The 15,832-nt window shown below is 34.2% G+C and overlaps 2 protein-coding genes and 1 long non-coding RNA gene across 5 annotated transcripts; 1 reads left to right on the top strand and 2 right to left on the bottom strand.

The window, feature by feature from the left end:
- Window positions 1–4,306: 4,306 nt before the first annotated feature.
- Window positions 4,307–15,588, bottom strand: LOC136274005 (uncharacterized). Its single transcript, XR_010712258.1, has 3 exons — window positions 15,528–15,588; window positions 5,657–5,712; window positions 4,307–4,824 (listed from the first exon to the last, which is right to left on the bottom strand). It is a non-coding gene; the product is annotated as an uncharacterized lncRNA (long non-coding RNA).
- LOC105321076 (uncharacterized) lies at window positions 5,966–9,802 on the bottom strand. 2 transcript variants are annotated; one of them, XM_034462250.2, is made up of 6 exons: window positions 9,674–9,802; window positions 8,075–8,701; window positions 7,817–7,941; window positions 7,201–7,725; window positions 6,837–7,071; window positions 5,966–6,683 (listed from the first exon to the last, which is right to left on the bottom strand). In XM_034462250.2, exons 1-6 carry the CDS (start codon window positions 9,756–9,758, stop codon window positions 6,553–6,555), a joined length of 1,728 nt encoding a protein of 575 aa, XP_034318141.2. In that variant the 5' UTR covers window positions 9,759–9,802; the 3' UTR covers window positions 5,966–6,552. The 2 variants fall into 2 exon arrangements, with proteins under 2 accessions (XP_034318141.2, XP_065933292.1); XM_066077220.1 differs by lacking the exon at window positions 9,674–9,802 and adding an exon at window positions 9,155–9,400.
- LOC117686705 (uncharacterized) lies at window positions 10,337–13,813 on the top strand. Of its 2 annotated transcripts, none has more exons than XM_034462246.2 (2): window positions 10,337–10,558; window positions 11,082–13,813. In XM_034462246.2, exons 1-2 carry the CDS (start codon window positions 10,337–10,339, stop codon window positions 13,554–13,556), a joined length of 2,697 nt encoding a protein of 898 aa, XP_034318137.2. In that variant the 3' UTR covers window positions 13,557–13,813. The 2 variants fall into 2 exon arrangements, 1 of the variants encoding a protein (XP_034318137.2); XR_010711316.1 differs by lacking the exon at window positions 10,337–10,558 and adding an exon at window positions 10,671–10,827 and having other exon boundaries at window positions 11,082–11,222.
- Window positions 15,589–15,832: the final 244 nt, after the last annotated feature.

Here is a 15,832-nt window from a genome sequence, read left to right as displayed (position 1 = left end):
TGACAGCTTTCAAGAACTGCGGATATTAATAAATCCAAACAAAAAAATCCCCAGAGTTTTTTCGTTAACAAGTATATCATGGGTTAGAAATACTTTTAAGCTCAGCAAAATTATGCAGTGTTTCCGAGTTTTAATCGACTTCACTAATGTCCTTATGTTTGGTAGCAGAAAGTAAATATCAGTATAATCCGGTAGTAATTAATTCCTTCTCGTGAGATAAACGCAATTCAAAATGTAAAAATGTGTATTAAAATCCAGAAGTAAAATAAACTAGACACTTGTTGCAAAAGCAACAAAAAGGTCTTCCGTTTTGATATACATGTATCAATTCAACTGTAAGACATTGCTTCTCTCCCATAGAAAAAAAAGTGGATATGATAATTATTGTGAATGATATATCCAGACGTAAATTAAATGTTAAACAACAAAAATGAAAAAGAAATCAATTTTTAAAGTACTTTCTGTGTCGACCGGAAGCAACGCTGATCTAAACAAAAATGTTAACCATTTGTACAATCATACATGTAAGTCAATCCTTCCTCAGAGTTTGGTTGTTCACGTCTCTGCCAAATCTAAGATCTCTTTGAAACAATACTTTTTGTCTCGGGACCGGAAACAGACAAACGAAAGTGATTAATAAAAACAAAAGCTAGTATTTCTCGTAATTTGCTTAGCGTACATCACTGTTTATCAGGCTAGATGAAACACCCATGAAAGTCAGTTAAACTTGTTAAAAACATGATTTGTTTGAACCCTTCCGGTAAGAACCGGAAGTGACATTTGACAAAATTAAACCCATTAAACACATCCCATATCAAATTTCTATCAATCATGAGAGCTTCGTGTCTCAATCACTTAGTGACAAAAATCTCGCGGACATCAAATTTGTAAAAAGGAAAGCTACACAGATATATTTGAAATATCTCACCGGAAGTAAAATTTATTTGCTAATTTAACATTATATAGATGACATATGCAAGATTATATACTGATATTTTCATTTTATGTTAAATGAATAAAATATGGAAAAAACCAAATTTTTGAAGTGCTCGAAAAAAATCGCTACCTCCCGATTTCGGTCGCCTCGTATTAATTCTTCTCGGACGTTAAACCTTGCACTCTAGGTATCATTAGATCGGGAAAGGACCATTGTTTTTAGGAATACCTGCAAAATTTAAACATCGGCAACAATTTTAGAAGTTTTCACGCATTTTCTTTCAGTTTACTCTCCGGTGACACTTTCTTCGAAAATGCGTGAAAACTTTTCAAGTTGTTGCCGATGTTTAAATTTTGCAGGTATTCCTAAAAACAATGGTCCTTTCCCGATCTAATGATACCTAGAGTGCAAGGTTTAACGTCCGAGAAGAATTAATACGAGGCGACCGAAATCGGGAGGTAGCGATTTTTTTTTCGAGTTTTGATTCCTCCCTTGTGTATTTTAATGTATAGAAGTGGTAGATATAAAAGGTTGAAAAAACTTCGTGACGAGCCCCTGTGGATAACGCTGTTACAACATTAAATTTGTTTAAAAACGACAACCCGAGTTCGAGACATGCGTGGATTTTCGTATCGGGACAGGAAAAAACCAGAAGTGCTCAATAAAAATAAAACTTTGTTATTCAAGTAGATATAGCTATCATACTCTATTCATGAACAGGTTATCTAAGAAAAACAGTTGCACTTATTATAACCTTGTTTGAACTCTTCTGGTGAGAACCGGAAGTGAGGGATGAAAATATAAATTTCATCGATTACAGCTTCAAATGTTTACCATGCATAAAACAAGCAAACTTGAAAAAAGAAAGGTAGTTGACATATCTCAGTGAATTGGAATTTGATACCTTGTGTTTATCATTACAAAATAATGAAATAAAAAAGGCAATACTAAATAAATTTTTACATTTATTAAGAAACAAATAAAATTTATCATATTACAAGAACAAAATAAAATCCGTGATGGGGTATTACAAAAAAAAAATGAAATATGTGAGCCAATGCTCAATGTATGTGAATTAATAGGTAATCTGTTCAGTGAATATAAAGTTTTGAACGTTAAATGTAAATATTAAGACAGGCCATTGAAAGGGTAGTTACCATTGGGTTAACAATATAAATGTGGCATGCTTATAGAGAATCTGACAAAATTTAAAGCAAGTCTAATGAGTATGCATGTAGGGACCTAGATAAAATTTGAGATAAAATTTTAATTTTTAAGTATAAACTTGTTTACTTGTGCATACTGGTTGACAAAATTTGAGTGATAAGTCATGCAGTTACATGCAATATAATATACACAAGTGAGAATCCATTGTTTTGTAAACAATGCCGGGGTCATTTATATTGGTTTACAAAATTAATGATATACAAAAACTAAGATAGTTTTGAAAAATGACTTGGCATAGTACAAGAAAAACTGATTCAAATTGTATTCATAGATATATTTTAAACAGGGTCATGGAAGATTTGAAATGTTTACAAATTCAACACACATGTAAATAACAAGCTAAGAATGAAATTAAAATTTAAAAAAACATGTGCTCAAAATGTGTGCAGGTCCCTTTAATCAGTGACAAAGGTTGTTAAGAACAGACATACACAATTACCAGTGTCAAGGGTTTTCTTTAACCTGGGACATAGTTCATTAGAACTAAAAAAATAATAAGGCAACATCGCCCACCTGAAGAGCAGTTCGTGCATCTCTTGAAATGTATTAATAAAATCCGAAATATTGTAAAACTGACAAAAATTGCTTAATTTATATTCCAAGACTTAAAATACATATTTTTCTGTTGAAATTAAAAAAAATTTCCAAGGATGTAGCATTGGCCTTGGGGTAATAATCCTCTTGGGGCAGACAGACGATGGACAACAAGTGATCAGAAGAGGTCAGCTGAACATGTTCATGTGATCCTAATCTTAAATATATGTAACACATAGAAATATCTTTCTGATATTGATGAAAACAATGACTGTTGATAATCAGAGAATATTAACTCTCTTTTGTTAATAGCAAGGGTGAGATTGATGCATTTATACTATATGAGTAATGACTGTAATAAATGTATTATGGAGGAAAAAGTGAGCAAGTTTACATACAGCACTCTTCCCCGTTACTTGACAATGCTTACATCATTAATAGTAGGGTACGTATTTATCAATTAAATACTCAATTCAAAGAATTACTAAACAAATTTATCAGATCAAAACTTTCCGCAAATATGCACATGTATTTTAAGAACAAGAAAACTATATATTCAAAAGCATCAAATTTTGCCAAATATTTATGGAATCAGAATTTGTTGGTAATATGTGGATCTACACAATGTGTTCTAAATAACAACAATTGAATGCAGCAGTTTAAGAGGAATGGTGCTTTCGATCAGGCTGCTCATTACAAAATTAAATATATGGGCAGAATTCTAAATTTAAAAAGTGCTGTAATCCCCCCCCCCCCCTCCCCCTATAATAATGAAATTATCAGAGCTGACTGGTAATATGCGATCTAAATAGCATCAATTGAATTTCATACAGTTTAAATTTAAAATTAAAAAAGCTAGGTTAAAATTTGCATAAATAATATAAAAATGAAAATTCCTTGCAATTAGCATACATTGCGTGCTTTATTAAATAATTTCTAGTAAAATTAAATTCTGTGCAGTGGTTTAAGAGAAGTTGTGCTTGCATATTGTTAATATATGGCAAAAATTGTACGTTCAAAAGGGCCGAAATCTTAGAACAACAATGGAATGAGAAATTCTTGGTAATTTGTACATGTACATTTACACATTGTGTGCTAAAGAGCATGTACTATTTTTACTATGCTAAAATGTATAAGCTAAATAGAGTCATAATGCAGCTTAATCTTAACCCGTGTCAAAACTAGTGGAAGGTAGTTGCATGGCTTGATTCTACACTATTCCAACTTAGATTTTTTAGCAGGGTTGATCTTGTTTCTGAAAAGTAAAGGAAATAAATTATAAATTTTAAACTTCAAAACTTAAACTTATTATGAAAATTTAAGCTAAAAATAAACAAAGTCGTCATTTAACAGGAAGTTGACGTCTGATTGGTACAAAAATAGATCCCACAATATGGCATGCCGTGTGTTAAAATTTCAATCTGTAATAAATTTTTGCCGAGAAAAAATGACAAAATTTGCTTAAAAGTTAATTAGACAAAAAATAAACAAAGTCATCATTGAACAATAAGTTGACAACTTAATGGAACAAAAATAAATTCCACGAAACGACATTCCTTAACAAATAGTGTGTTAAAATTTCAAGTATCTGCGATTAATAGATGCCGATTAAAATGCGACAGAAATTTTTGTTATGGACAGTTTGACAGACAAAACAGTATACCTCCTTTTCCTTTTGAGCGGGGATATAATTGATTTATCTTCTTTTCAATCAACTGATAGGAATTAAAATGTTCCAACACTAATTGGTGGCCGCCATAGCTATAAAACTATATCTTATATTGGAACCGATGACTAAAGGCGGGGATAATTCCGGAAAATTTTGAAAATTGGCGAAAAAAAGTTTAGGGTCGGGGGTATAAATTAGGGACTGTCGGGTGACTGGAACCACAGGTGTTTTTTTATTTGGCCTAAACTTTAAATACATTCCCATAAATATCGATGTTTATCTACACAGTCTTCAAATAACTTTGAGAATATATACTTACATGTTGACGACTGTGGTGCCTTTCACTGAACCTTTTACATGAATGTTCTCTTTGAAGGTTTGACCTCCAAAGATCGCCTCTACCATTTCAGTTCGTATCTTTAAAGTCATCCCGTTGACAATGATGTAACTGTAGTTTCTATTAACATAGAAATTATTTGAAAAGTTTGTGATAATTGTTATGTTTAGTACATGTTACTTTTAAATTTAATGTGATATTCCAAGAACAATATTAAGCTATGTAAATCACAATGCTTCTAACAAGAGCTATATAGGTAGGTCACCATGAAAACATGACCTTGGAACTTCAAATACCCTTGATCAGAGAGTGGCACGATTTACCTTAATTCATTTAAGTTACAGGCATAAGTTTGAAACTTAATTCAATTGTTTGTACAGTGTATAAAAATGCTTGCATAGTATTAAATGTTGAAGCTTTATCAAATTATCATGCTATTCAAGTTACAGGCATAAGATTGAAACTTGTAAGTATTGTGTATAAAGATGCTTGCATAGTAATAATATGTTGTAGCTTTATCATGACAAATATTTATTCGTATGTGAAATTTGGCTCCATTTTCGGTCCGGGGGTAATGGTTTAAAGAAAGCCGATTAATCTAAACGATAGATAGCTTGCCATATTCTTATTGGCTTTTTTGCAGTAGTGTATTTACAGATTTTGAAAACGTGCAATGAATGTTTTCATGTAAACAATTAATTAAGGTTCAATCCTTTTCTTGGATGCTTTGTAGCACATGCATTTGGTTGAAATTGGCTTAGTCATTCTTGAGTACAAGATACAAAATGTGAAATTTTATGTTGAGATTAATATGATAGATGAATTTTGATTAGTTGAAATACATGTGGTGAGCTCAATATTGTTCATCGATCATCAGTTCTCAAATTTTTACCATGCATGCCTGCAATCGGTATAAATAAAGCATAAATATCATTTCAATCATAAAACTTACTCAGACACCTCCAATGCTTCAACTTCTCCATGAAACTTGCCTTCTTCTTCAGTTTCCTAAAAAAATAATACAATTATATATTCATGAATTAAAAATATTGAAGCAATAATCCCCAATGTTGTATGATGTATAAAATGTATGAAAAAAGTTTGTCAAGATTCAGAAAAAAGGTCTGATGTATAGTTTATGAATACATTAGGTTTATAAAATTGTGACGTATATGTTATTCATCAATATTTTCTGAATTGTTATATGTTAAAGGCAATATACTTTTGTTTCTCAGTGGTTGATAATTTTGGTGGTACCCGTACGAAAAGTCCCAAGCGGAGAAAAGGCGGACATTATAGACGGAATCCGTCTGAATTAAGCAATATAAAAGCATAATGAAGCTTAGGTGGAAAACAAGCGAAATTCTGAGGGATTACAAATGGAATTCAAGCGGGAAAATAGACAGATTATGTAAATTAGTCCGCTTTAGAATTCCGCTTTTCAAAACCGCTTAAAAATTCCTGCTAATGCATAGGCAGAATATTAGACGGAATTCAAGCGGACTATACCCAGAATCAGTCTAAAGATTCCGGTTAAACATTCCGCCTAAACATTCTGCCAGTAAATTTGCAAATCTACAGAGAAAATGATCAACTAAAATTGTTCACAATAATACATGATTTATTAATTATACATATTGATCAATCATCTCTTCATACAATTCAAAAGTTAATGAGTACATCAGATTGAAGTCTTAAGCAGATTAAAGAAAATTGTCCCCTAGATTTCATGTAAAACTATTTCCCTCTCTCTCTTTCTCTCATTGCTTACTCCACTCTCTCTCTTTCTCTCCCTAACTCCCACTCTCTCTCTCTCTCTCTCTCTCTCTCTGTGTCTCTCTATGTCTCTCAGCTTTTTGATGTCTTGCTTTTCATCTTCTTCCTTGCATACGACACTTGCTCGGTCACTGCATCATTCACATCTTTCTCAGCATAACTTCCTTGTCCCCCATTTTGCTGACACCAAACAGCTACATATTCTGAAAAATAAATTTATTATTACTCTAATTTGTTTATTTTTTTCAAAAAAATGTTTTGCTTCTGTTCTACAGCTCATTTGACCTGAATTATCAATGTGCTAGTAATTCTATTGAATCATTAAATTTACTAAATAATGCTGCTGATATCAATACCTTTCAAAATGGTCATTTTGGAAACATCTAGGACTGGTCTTGTGTCCCCTTCTTTAGATTTTAGTCCCTGGCCCCTGCTGGATGCTAATTCCTCCCAGGTGAATATAGCTGGGAGTAGTTTTGCCGTCATGGTAAAACCCATTTTTGATGGATTCCCTTTTTTGGCTGCTTCCTTGGCTTTTCTAAGTGCTTCTCTTCTGATACTCAAGCTATAGCTTGCAAGTAGCTTTGTCATCTACAATTTATGCCAAATTTGTATTGTAGAAAAATACTATTATGTTATTAAGAGAGAATGGAGAAGTTAAACCTCAAAATTTTATTTTTTTTATTATTAAGAATAACTTTTGTAAAGTGTTGAACTTACATGGCCATCTGCAGCTTCTGGTGTGGTACAGTGCTTTCTTGGAGATCTTCTAGGGGTAGCTGGCAAGGTTGTTTGGGGTGACATTGTGGTAAATGATGTGGTGCTAGGTGGTGATGCCATGGTTGTGTTTTGTAATGGCTGTGTGACTGTGTTCTGGAGTGAAACAGACTGAATTTGTAATGATGGTATATTTGTGTTTTCCAATGGCTGTGTGTTTGTATTTTGTGGTGGAATGTTGTTGGTTGGCAAAAAACTTTGGCGATTTGACATGAGTGTGGCATCCTGCAATGGTGTGAAATGTTGAAACTGTGTATGGCATGTTGAAATTTGTTTTGTTGGTGTTTTGAGTGTAAGTGCTGGTGCATCTAGTGGCATGTTTGAAGTTTGTTCTGGTGTGTAAGTGACATGATTGGACCATGGAGTTGGTTGGGTGTAATTTGAGTATGGAGTCCACCCCGATGTCTGTGACGTCAACGTAGGCAGTTCCTGGGGGAGAGTGTTGCATGTATATGGTTTGTCTGCCATCTGAATAGATACAAAACAAAAAGTGCTGTAAATATACATATGCATTTAATAATTAAAAGTGGGTATAATCTAGGAATTCACTGTAAATTACCTGGTAGTTGCTGACAGTCTGTCCAGACTGCTCCTTGGCCTGTTCCACAATGGCTTTCATATATTTTTGCACATTGGGTTTTAACATTAGTTCAAAGAGACAAATGACATCTGCAGGAGGAACTTCTGTACAAAATAAAAATATGGAATAAATGTTAATCTAATTGTTGGTATGATATTTCTACCAATGGCATCAAGATCCTCATTGTATGCATCATCTCACAATGTTTATGTTAAAACATGCATATTAATTATTTACCAAAGATTGGCGCATCAGAGGGCCTGTCATTTGTAACTGGTATGTCCATCTGCCTATGATTTTGTAAGTCTGGGTTGCACAAGGCCCATGTTGATGTTAGAGGGGTGTCTCCATTAACCGACACTGCAGGAGATCTGCTGTCAACCGAAATGTCATCAAATTGGCTGCACAAAGGAGATGCCAATATCTCTTTGGCAGCCAATAATTCCACATTGCTTTCAGCCCTCTTTTCTTTTTTTTCTTTTTCTTTGGGATTCATCTCTGATATCTTCTTCATATCTTCCTTTTCATTCTTCCTCTTTTTCCCCTCCTTACTTGGCTCCTTTTTCTTTCCTTCTGATGTAGATTCTGACCCTTCGTGGTTTTTTTCTTCCTTTTCATTTTCTTTTTGTATTTTTTTCCTTTTCTTTGGACTCATTTCCAAGTCTTGTTCTTTGCTCTCCTTGGCTCTTTCTGTTGTAGTCCTCTCACGTTTACCATCCTTTTTTAATGCTGCTGGTTTCTCTGTTGCCTTTTTGAAATAATTAAGAAGGGCTTCCACTCTCTCTTCATTATTTCTGAACTCCTTTCCTCGAAGGATTTTCTTTTCGGCCTTGATGGCTTCAATGTTGAGAAGTTCTTCATTCTCTGAAAATCGTAAATTATTATTAAAAAGTAATAAGTGGTGTTTAGTTAATATACACCGATAAACATTGATATAGCTTGAAGTTTAATATTTTATTCATAGCGTGCAGGCACGTAGCATCGTTTTTGAAAGTGGGGGGCCAAAATCTTGACAAGCAAAAAAAAAAGGGGGGGGATAAGACTTACCCAAAATCTTCAAAATCCTAATCTGGGGGGGGGGGGGGCTGGCTAGTATATAAAAAAATAAGTATCCTCCAAAAAAAGTGGGGGGGGGGCAACTCCATGATAATTCAATTTTTATATGTAAATTTTAAAAAAATTAGTTGCTGCGAGAAAAAGTAGGGGGAGGCCAGCCCCCCCCCCCTCCGATGCTATGTGCCTGACGTGTTGGTATTTACAATTATGAAACAGTTTCCCATTGATTCTGGAAATCTTTAATCTTTTATTTATATGTACCATCAATATTAGTAGTCTTTTACAATTCCCTAAACTCTGACATGTCACTTATCTCGAGTGTTTACATCGATACGCATGAATTTCGAACCTCCCAGCATATAAGAGCTCCATCAAGGGACATAACATGTTACTTGGAATTTCATTGGCTCGTCGCAATTTCCGACTAAGGCCGAATATGCTCGATCTCTGATCCGATCACGTATTTTGAAAGGAACGTATTTTCATTACACGCAGTTGATAATTTTACAAACAATGTATAGCTCGAAACAGCTAGAATACTAAAATAAATAATTTGTAAGTAATCAGTTGTAAGTGCAGCTATAGCGGTTAACAACGAAGTTTATGCATGGGAATTAGTTGAGGAGCGTAAAAATTTACCCGCGCTCAGCTTTCTGCTTATATACACAATGTTAAAATAAAATCTGAAATCCACAGAAGGTAACTCGAATAGTAGATCTGCGTTTAAAGCGGGTATCATGTATTATAAATATATATTCAAACTGTTTATTTGTAACTTACCGTGCACTTTAACAATGCATCCAGAGAACATGCCAACTTTTCCCCAATTCATTTTTACTTTTCCGCCTTCCTTAAAAGATTCCATCAACTCCAGCTTTTTGGATTTCTCCCCAACAACACAAACTTTTGTCCTCGTAAAAAAAGATACAAGCGAACATCATAGCTATGGTCAGATGAATCTTCAGCAGTGTTCAGTACACGTTTCTAGAACGGCATCAATTCGAACAAAGAAATGGGCGCGAGGCAGTTAAGCATTGTAGGGGGTAAGCATCACTATCGGGTTTCAGCGCATGGTTGTTTCAAGCTGGGCGCACCAAGGGTGTAAGATAAAAATGACCTTTAGAATATCCGGCTGATATTTATTTAGCAAAAGCGAATGGTGCAATCTAATTAAATCATCTGTTGTATTAATTACTATCTGAATCGAAATACATGAAATTGAAAATGGCAGAGAGAGATATAAATATGTTTCTATTCCAACTGTAAAATTAATGTTGTTCCCGTTTCTGTATTTATATGCACACGTTTTCCCCTTGATAACCTTTTATGTAAAAGCAAATTCTCGCACTAGTATTGAATTACGTACATAAGGTTGCATTTGATTATTGGTCAATCACTCATCAACATATCGAGACAAACTCAGACAATTAAAACGCTAAAAAAATGGATGGAGAAAAAGGTCAAAAACGAAAAGGAACGGGAAGGCGTGGTCCCTACAAAAAGTTTTATGTTCAAGAGGAAACATGCAGTTCAGATACCCTGCAAGGGGATGAAGACATGGCTATGTTTGATGTCACCGACTCAGGAATTGATGCCACCATAGAATTAGATGATACTCAGAGTCAATGCTCTTCAGAGACTGTAGAAAGTGGATTCTCCGCACAGGTATATTGTACTTTATTAATCGTTATATAATATAATGACTAGATGATTATTTTATGAATACTGTTAGGTGCCGATGTCCGAGTTAACGTTTAACAAGTCCGACTACGTTTATGTTCGAACTAACTAATGATATAAACATCCGGTCAATACGGGAAAATTTGCTTTTTGAAAAAATCAACATGAAGTGCTTAGGGGCAACTAACAGAAAAAGAATTACACTCAGGCTTATAGTAATGACATCTGAACGTTTAAAATCGGGCGATTGACAGGTATCTAAAACGCTGATCATGAGTAAACGAAGATATTTCATAAACTCGAATTTCCTCCTCACATCATGACACTGTTTCTGCAGTACTCCACTTTCTGAACCGAGTTGTGTCAATTATTAATAGAAGTAGTTTCTCATAATAACAGATGCTCGTGGACATCTGGGATTTATGCAAACTATTTTTGATAGAAATTTACGCCAGAAGGATATCGAGAAAAAAATAGATGTTCTTTATCTTTCAACTTTTTTTTACAGATGGTCCATTCATATCCGGATAGAGGTATACCACAAGTAGACAATGTTGAAATGGAGTTTGATTACATCAAAACACACGAGAATGAGCTGTTCAAGAATTGCTATCCTGAAGAAGATCATATTTCAGAAGAAAGTGAAGAGGAATATGATTTAGACTTTGATGTCCTTTCTGATATTCTTCAACCTTCTGACACCGCAGACCCTCTTCAATCAACAAACGACTCAGAGGATATGAATGACTTTGACTCGGATCCACTTTATCCAGGTGCATCTGTGACTTTAGGAGCCTTTATGCTTCTGCTAGCTGTCTTTACATCCAGGTACAACTTGATTGGGGAAGCGACAGAGCAGCTTCTGAAAATTATTGCACTAGCCCTGCCTCATGGCCATAAACTCTGCTCTTCATTATATGAGTTTAAACTTTTCTTCAAGAATTTGCGAAATCCTCTTGTTCGACATTATTACTGCAACCATTGCCTTGGTTATGTTGAAAATACATCGGTTTCAAACTGTCCTTATGAATTTTGTGGAGCAACATTCAGTGGCAAAAATTCTTGTTATTTCATTGAAATGCCTCTAGAAAACCAAGTAAAAAATTTGTTTGCTCAAAATGGATTTTACAACAGTTTAGGACATCGATTTAATAAGACAAAAAGCACAAGAAACTCTTATGAAGACATTTATGATGGGCATTTGTACAAAAATTTATGTGAGAATAATGGAGTCCTCAGTTTTCAAGAAAATATCTCATTTACATTTAATACTGATGGGGCACTAGTTTTCAAAAGTAGCAAAACATCTATTTGGCCTATTTATTTGATAATTAATGAACTGCCCTACAAGCAAAGGATGAATAAAGAAAACATGATTCTGGCAGCACTTTGGTATGGAAATAAGAAACCATCGATGGGAACGTATCTAAAACCATTTTTACAATCTCTGAAAAAATTAAATGAAGGCATACAATGTGAATCACCAGATAAAGGCATCTTTGTTTGCAAGGGACTCTTGCTTTGTGGAACAGCTGACCTCCCAGCCAGGAGTTTGCTCTGCAACCACGTCCAGTACAATGGTGCATTCTCTTGTTGGAAATGTGAACAGGAAGGCGAATCTGCATCTGTTGGTCGTGGCCATGCGCGCATATTTCCTTTCGAGCATCAAAATCCTAAAGGGCCAGAAAGAACAAAAGAAAATGTGCTTCAACACGCAAGAGAAGCAGTAGACCATCAGCAAGTGACCATGGGAAAACCCGTGAAAGGAATCAAGGGTCCATCATGGCTACATTTCGTTCCGCACTTCAACATTGTCTCTGGAATGGCAATAGATTATATGCACGGAGTGCTTCTTGGAGTTCAGAAGATGATGTTGGAATTGTGGTTTGGAGCAAAGTACAAGGGGAAGGATTTCAACATAAATAACCGTGTGTGTGAAGTTGATAACAGACTTCAGAGCATTCGTCCAACACTTGATGTTACTCGCCTTCCCCGTTCAATAGAAAAGGATTTAAAGTACTGGAAAGCATCAGAATTTAGATCTTTTTTGTTATATTTTGGAGGTCCAGTTCTACATGGGATTTTAGATAAGGATCGGTTTTCCCATTACCTTTTTTTAGTAGACTCAATGCATATTCTTTTAAAGTGTGGGTCTACTGACAAGGATTTAGACAAAGCAGAAAGTCTCTTGATTAGGTTTTGTAGTCGTTTTGAAAATCTGTATGAGAGATGTTTTTTAAGACTTAATGTTCACCAACTTCTTCATTTACCAGACTGTGTCAGAAATCTTGGACCTCTGTACACACACAGTTGTTTCTCTTTTGAGAGTAAAAATGGGATAGTGCTAAAAATGATCAGAGGAAGTCAAAGTATTGATACACAAATAATTACTGCGATATCATTTATTCAAAAACTGCCAGAGTTAAAGCAAAAGTGCATTGTTAAAGATTCAGAAATAGATATGCTATGTAAAATTATTGAAAACCCATCTCTTCTTAAAAGGGGACAGAAGTTAGATGATGGCATATATATTTTAGGTGCTTCTTACGGTAGATGTTTAACCAATAATGAGGTTGGTGCACTGCAGCAATTTTTAAAACATGACCCTATAGTGAATACTTATACAAGCTTTAACCGTGTAGAGTATGGGGCATATGTAATTTATGGTACTGAATATTCAAGAATGATTAAAAGAAACAATTCAGCTGTATGCTACCAAGGGGAGAGTGGTATCTGTTTTGGAGAAGTGATGTTTTTTATTTTATGTCAAAACACTTCCAATATTGTACAACCACTTGTTTTCATTAAGAAGTTATTCTGTAGAAATTATAATGAAGATTTGCACATCTTGTCAGTTACAGAAACAAATGACATTGAAGTTGCTCATATTAGGAGTTTGTTGTCCAGCTGCATGTTAGTAGCTTATCCTGGAACACAGAAGTCATTTGTTTGCAAATTTCCAAATAGACTGGAGTCTGATTAAAACTACCGGTATTATTGATTGATTACTTGATTAGAAAACAAATCTCTGAAAGCAGTTTGTACATGATTGATTTTTTTTTGCTAAATTTATGCAAGGGATTTAAAGTCTATCATAATCTAATAGTATGTGTATGTAATATCTTAACAGGTGTTACCGTGTGTGCTTTGTAGCTTAACGTACAAGTTATCTAAATTGATTGTTTACAGAGAAACATAATGCAAAAATGTGTAATATAATAAACATATTCAGTAATAACATTCAGGTCTTAGTGTTATTTAAACTTAAACAAATTATTATTTCCAACTATGATAAAATTTTACTTCGAAGAAAAATTGTCTAAGTTATTTTCCCCCTAAAAACTGTGAAAATAACTAAGTATGAAGGAAAAGCGGAATTTGGATACAGTCCGCTTATGAATCTCGTACAGAAATTTTCTAAGTTCAATTTTCCTCCTATAATGTAAAAGTTCGCTTAAGATGTAAAGCGGAATCCACCTGTTGGTTTAAGCGTACTCCGTCTTTTGTTAGGCGGTATTCTGTTGTCCGCCTTTATCCCACTTAAAGACAAGAGATATTAGACGGATTCCGTCTGAAATCCACCTAAATTTCAGATGGAATCCACCTAAAATTTTCGTACGGGAAAATAGGCAGGTAGATCGATGCTGCTTATAAAAGTTAGGAAGTGCCCTTACAGAAAAGAATGCCATTGAACTACCATTATTTCTGACCATGGAAACCCCATTGCTTTTCCAGTTACCAAGTTGTCACATAAAATGGCATTATATATTGTTACCAAGAGAAACCATTGAATTTCCAGTTTCCAGTTAAAACACAGTGAAAACTCAGTGAATTAAGTCCATTGAAACACCACTGAAAATGAATACTTATGCAAATTAGTTTGCACCAGTTAAATGATGTCATCTTTCAATGCTAAATAAATGGAAAAGGATGGTTTACACAAAGGCATTGAAAACCCATTGATTATTATTTGATTGCTTTATAGCAGATAAAGTAGGTCAAGATCAAGTTGCATCATAAGATAACCCTGCACATTATGCAGAATACTGATGACCCAGAGAAATCTCAATATAGTTTAATTTAAATCTCCCCATAATGCTTGTTATAAAAAGGTAAATAGTACCTAAATGTATTCATGCATGCACATGCATGCATAATTAAATTATTTACTAGTTTATTGACTTCCAAATACAATCTAAAAAGGTAGACTAAAGCTATATTACATAACTTTTTTTTTTCAAAACATCCATGCACTAGCTGCTTGCTTAAATCACTTAATTGATAGTGTGTAAATGTTAATTAGTCTTAATTTACACACATTTGTATCAAATCATACAAGTACAGGAATTTAATATTAAAAATATTACCTTAAGTGATCAAGAATATATCCCCAGAAAAAAAGTTCCATAAATTCACTGTATATATATGCCACAAAAGAGCAGGATGCCCAACAATAACACATTTTCCTTAAAATGAACATCACATTTAGGCTCCAAGATGAACATTCAAAATTTGCAACTCAACTTCCTGTTATGCAGTAATCTTAATTCTTAGTGGTCAGTTTATTTGGCAGAGGCCAGTGACCCAGATTGGCAACTCAGCTTGAAATACAATGTAAATCTAGAAATGTGTATAAGAATTCCATTAAACAGACTAGCTGCTCCTGAAAATAAATGGTATTTTACTGGGAAACAGTAACATTGAAGTTTAAGTGAATTGGAAAACTGGTGTTTCACCGAGAGTTGCAGGCCATTGAAAATGCAGTTATCTGAAAACTGCTATTTTACTGGTAGGTATAAAACTGGTCAGATGAAGACACAAGAAAAATAAATGCACAAACAATGGTGTTTCAATGAAAACTGGAAAATCAATGAAAGTTCAATGGAAAAAAGCCAGTTCTTTTCTCTAAGGGTGATGCTGAGCAAATTTTTTAATTTGACTTTCTTAAAATTACCTTCAAACGTGTCAGCACGCTGGAATTAAGACAAATGTCTCCTCGCCACTGGTCAATTTGCATATTTGTTGCAGAAATAATACTGTCCACAGGCGGCATGTACGTCAAAAGTTGCGCATTTCCCCCAGAGCTTACAAACAACCTTTCTTGAACCCTGCAAGGACTCTAATGTGATTTCTCTCCTCTGGCTATTAGGTGATGTAAGTATCTCTGTGTACTAGAATGAAATGTATGTATGTTTATTTAATGGTATTTTTTTATCTCTTTGACAAAACTGTGCTTATGTACTGCAAGAAAAGTTATAT

Source organism: Magallana gigas, chromosome 1 (assembly GCF_963853765.1).
Source record: "Magallana gigas chromosome 1, xbMagGiga1.1, whole genome shotgun sequence".
NCBI classification, from domain to species: Eukaryota; Metazoa; Mollusca; class Bivalvia; order Ostreida; family Ostreidae; genus Magallana; species Magallana gigas.
The sequence above is the reverse complement of the archived record's forward strand: the minus strand, read 5'-3'. Positions and strand labels throughout refer to the sequence as shown.

What these genes read in the sequence shown, in the direction of transcription:
- LOC105321076 (XM_034462250.2), bottom strand. Translation starts at nt 9,758, where the DNA reads ATGGAATCTTTTAAGGAAGGCGGAAAAGTAAAAATGAATTGGGGAAAA. An exon ending in AGACTGTCAGCAACTACCAG is followed by an intron (nt 7,726 to 7,816) that starts GTAATTTACAGT and finishes GTATCTATTCAG; the next exon opens with ATGGCAGACAAACCATATAC. An exon ending in CAAAATGACCATTTTGAAAG is followed by an intron (nt 6,684 to 6,836) that starts GTATTGATATCA and finishes TTTATTTTTCAG; the next exon opens with AATATGTAGCTGTTTGGTGT.
- LOC117686705 (XM_034462246.2), top strand. Translation starts at nt 10,337, where the DNA reads ATGGATGGAGAAAAAGGTCAAAAACGAAAAGGAACGGGAAGGCGTGGT. An exon ending in AAAGTGGATTCTCCGCACAG is followed by an intron (nt 10,559 to 11,081) that starts GTATATTGTACT and finishes TTTTTTTTACAG; the next exon opens with ATGGTCCATTCATATCCGGA.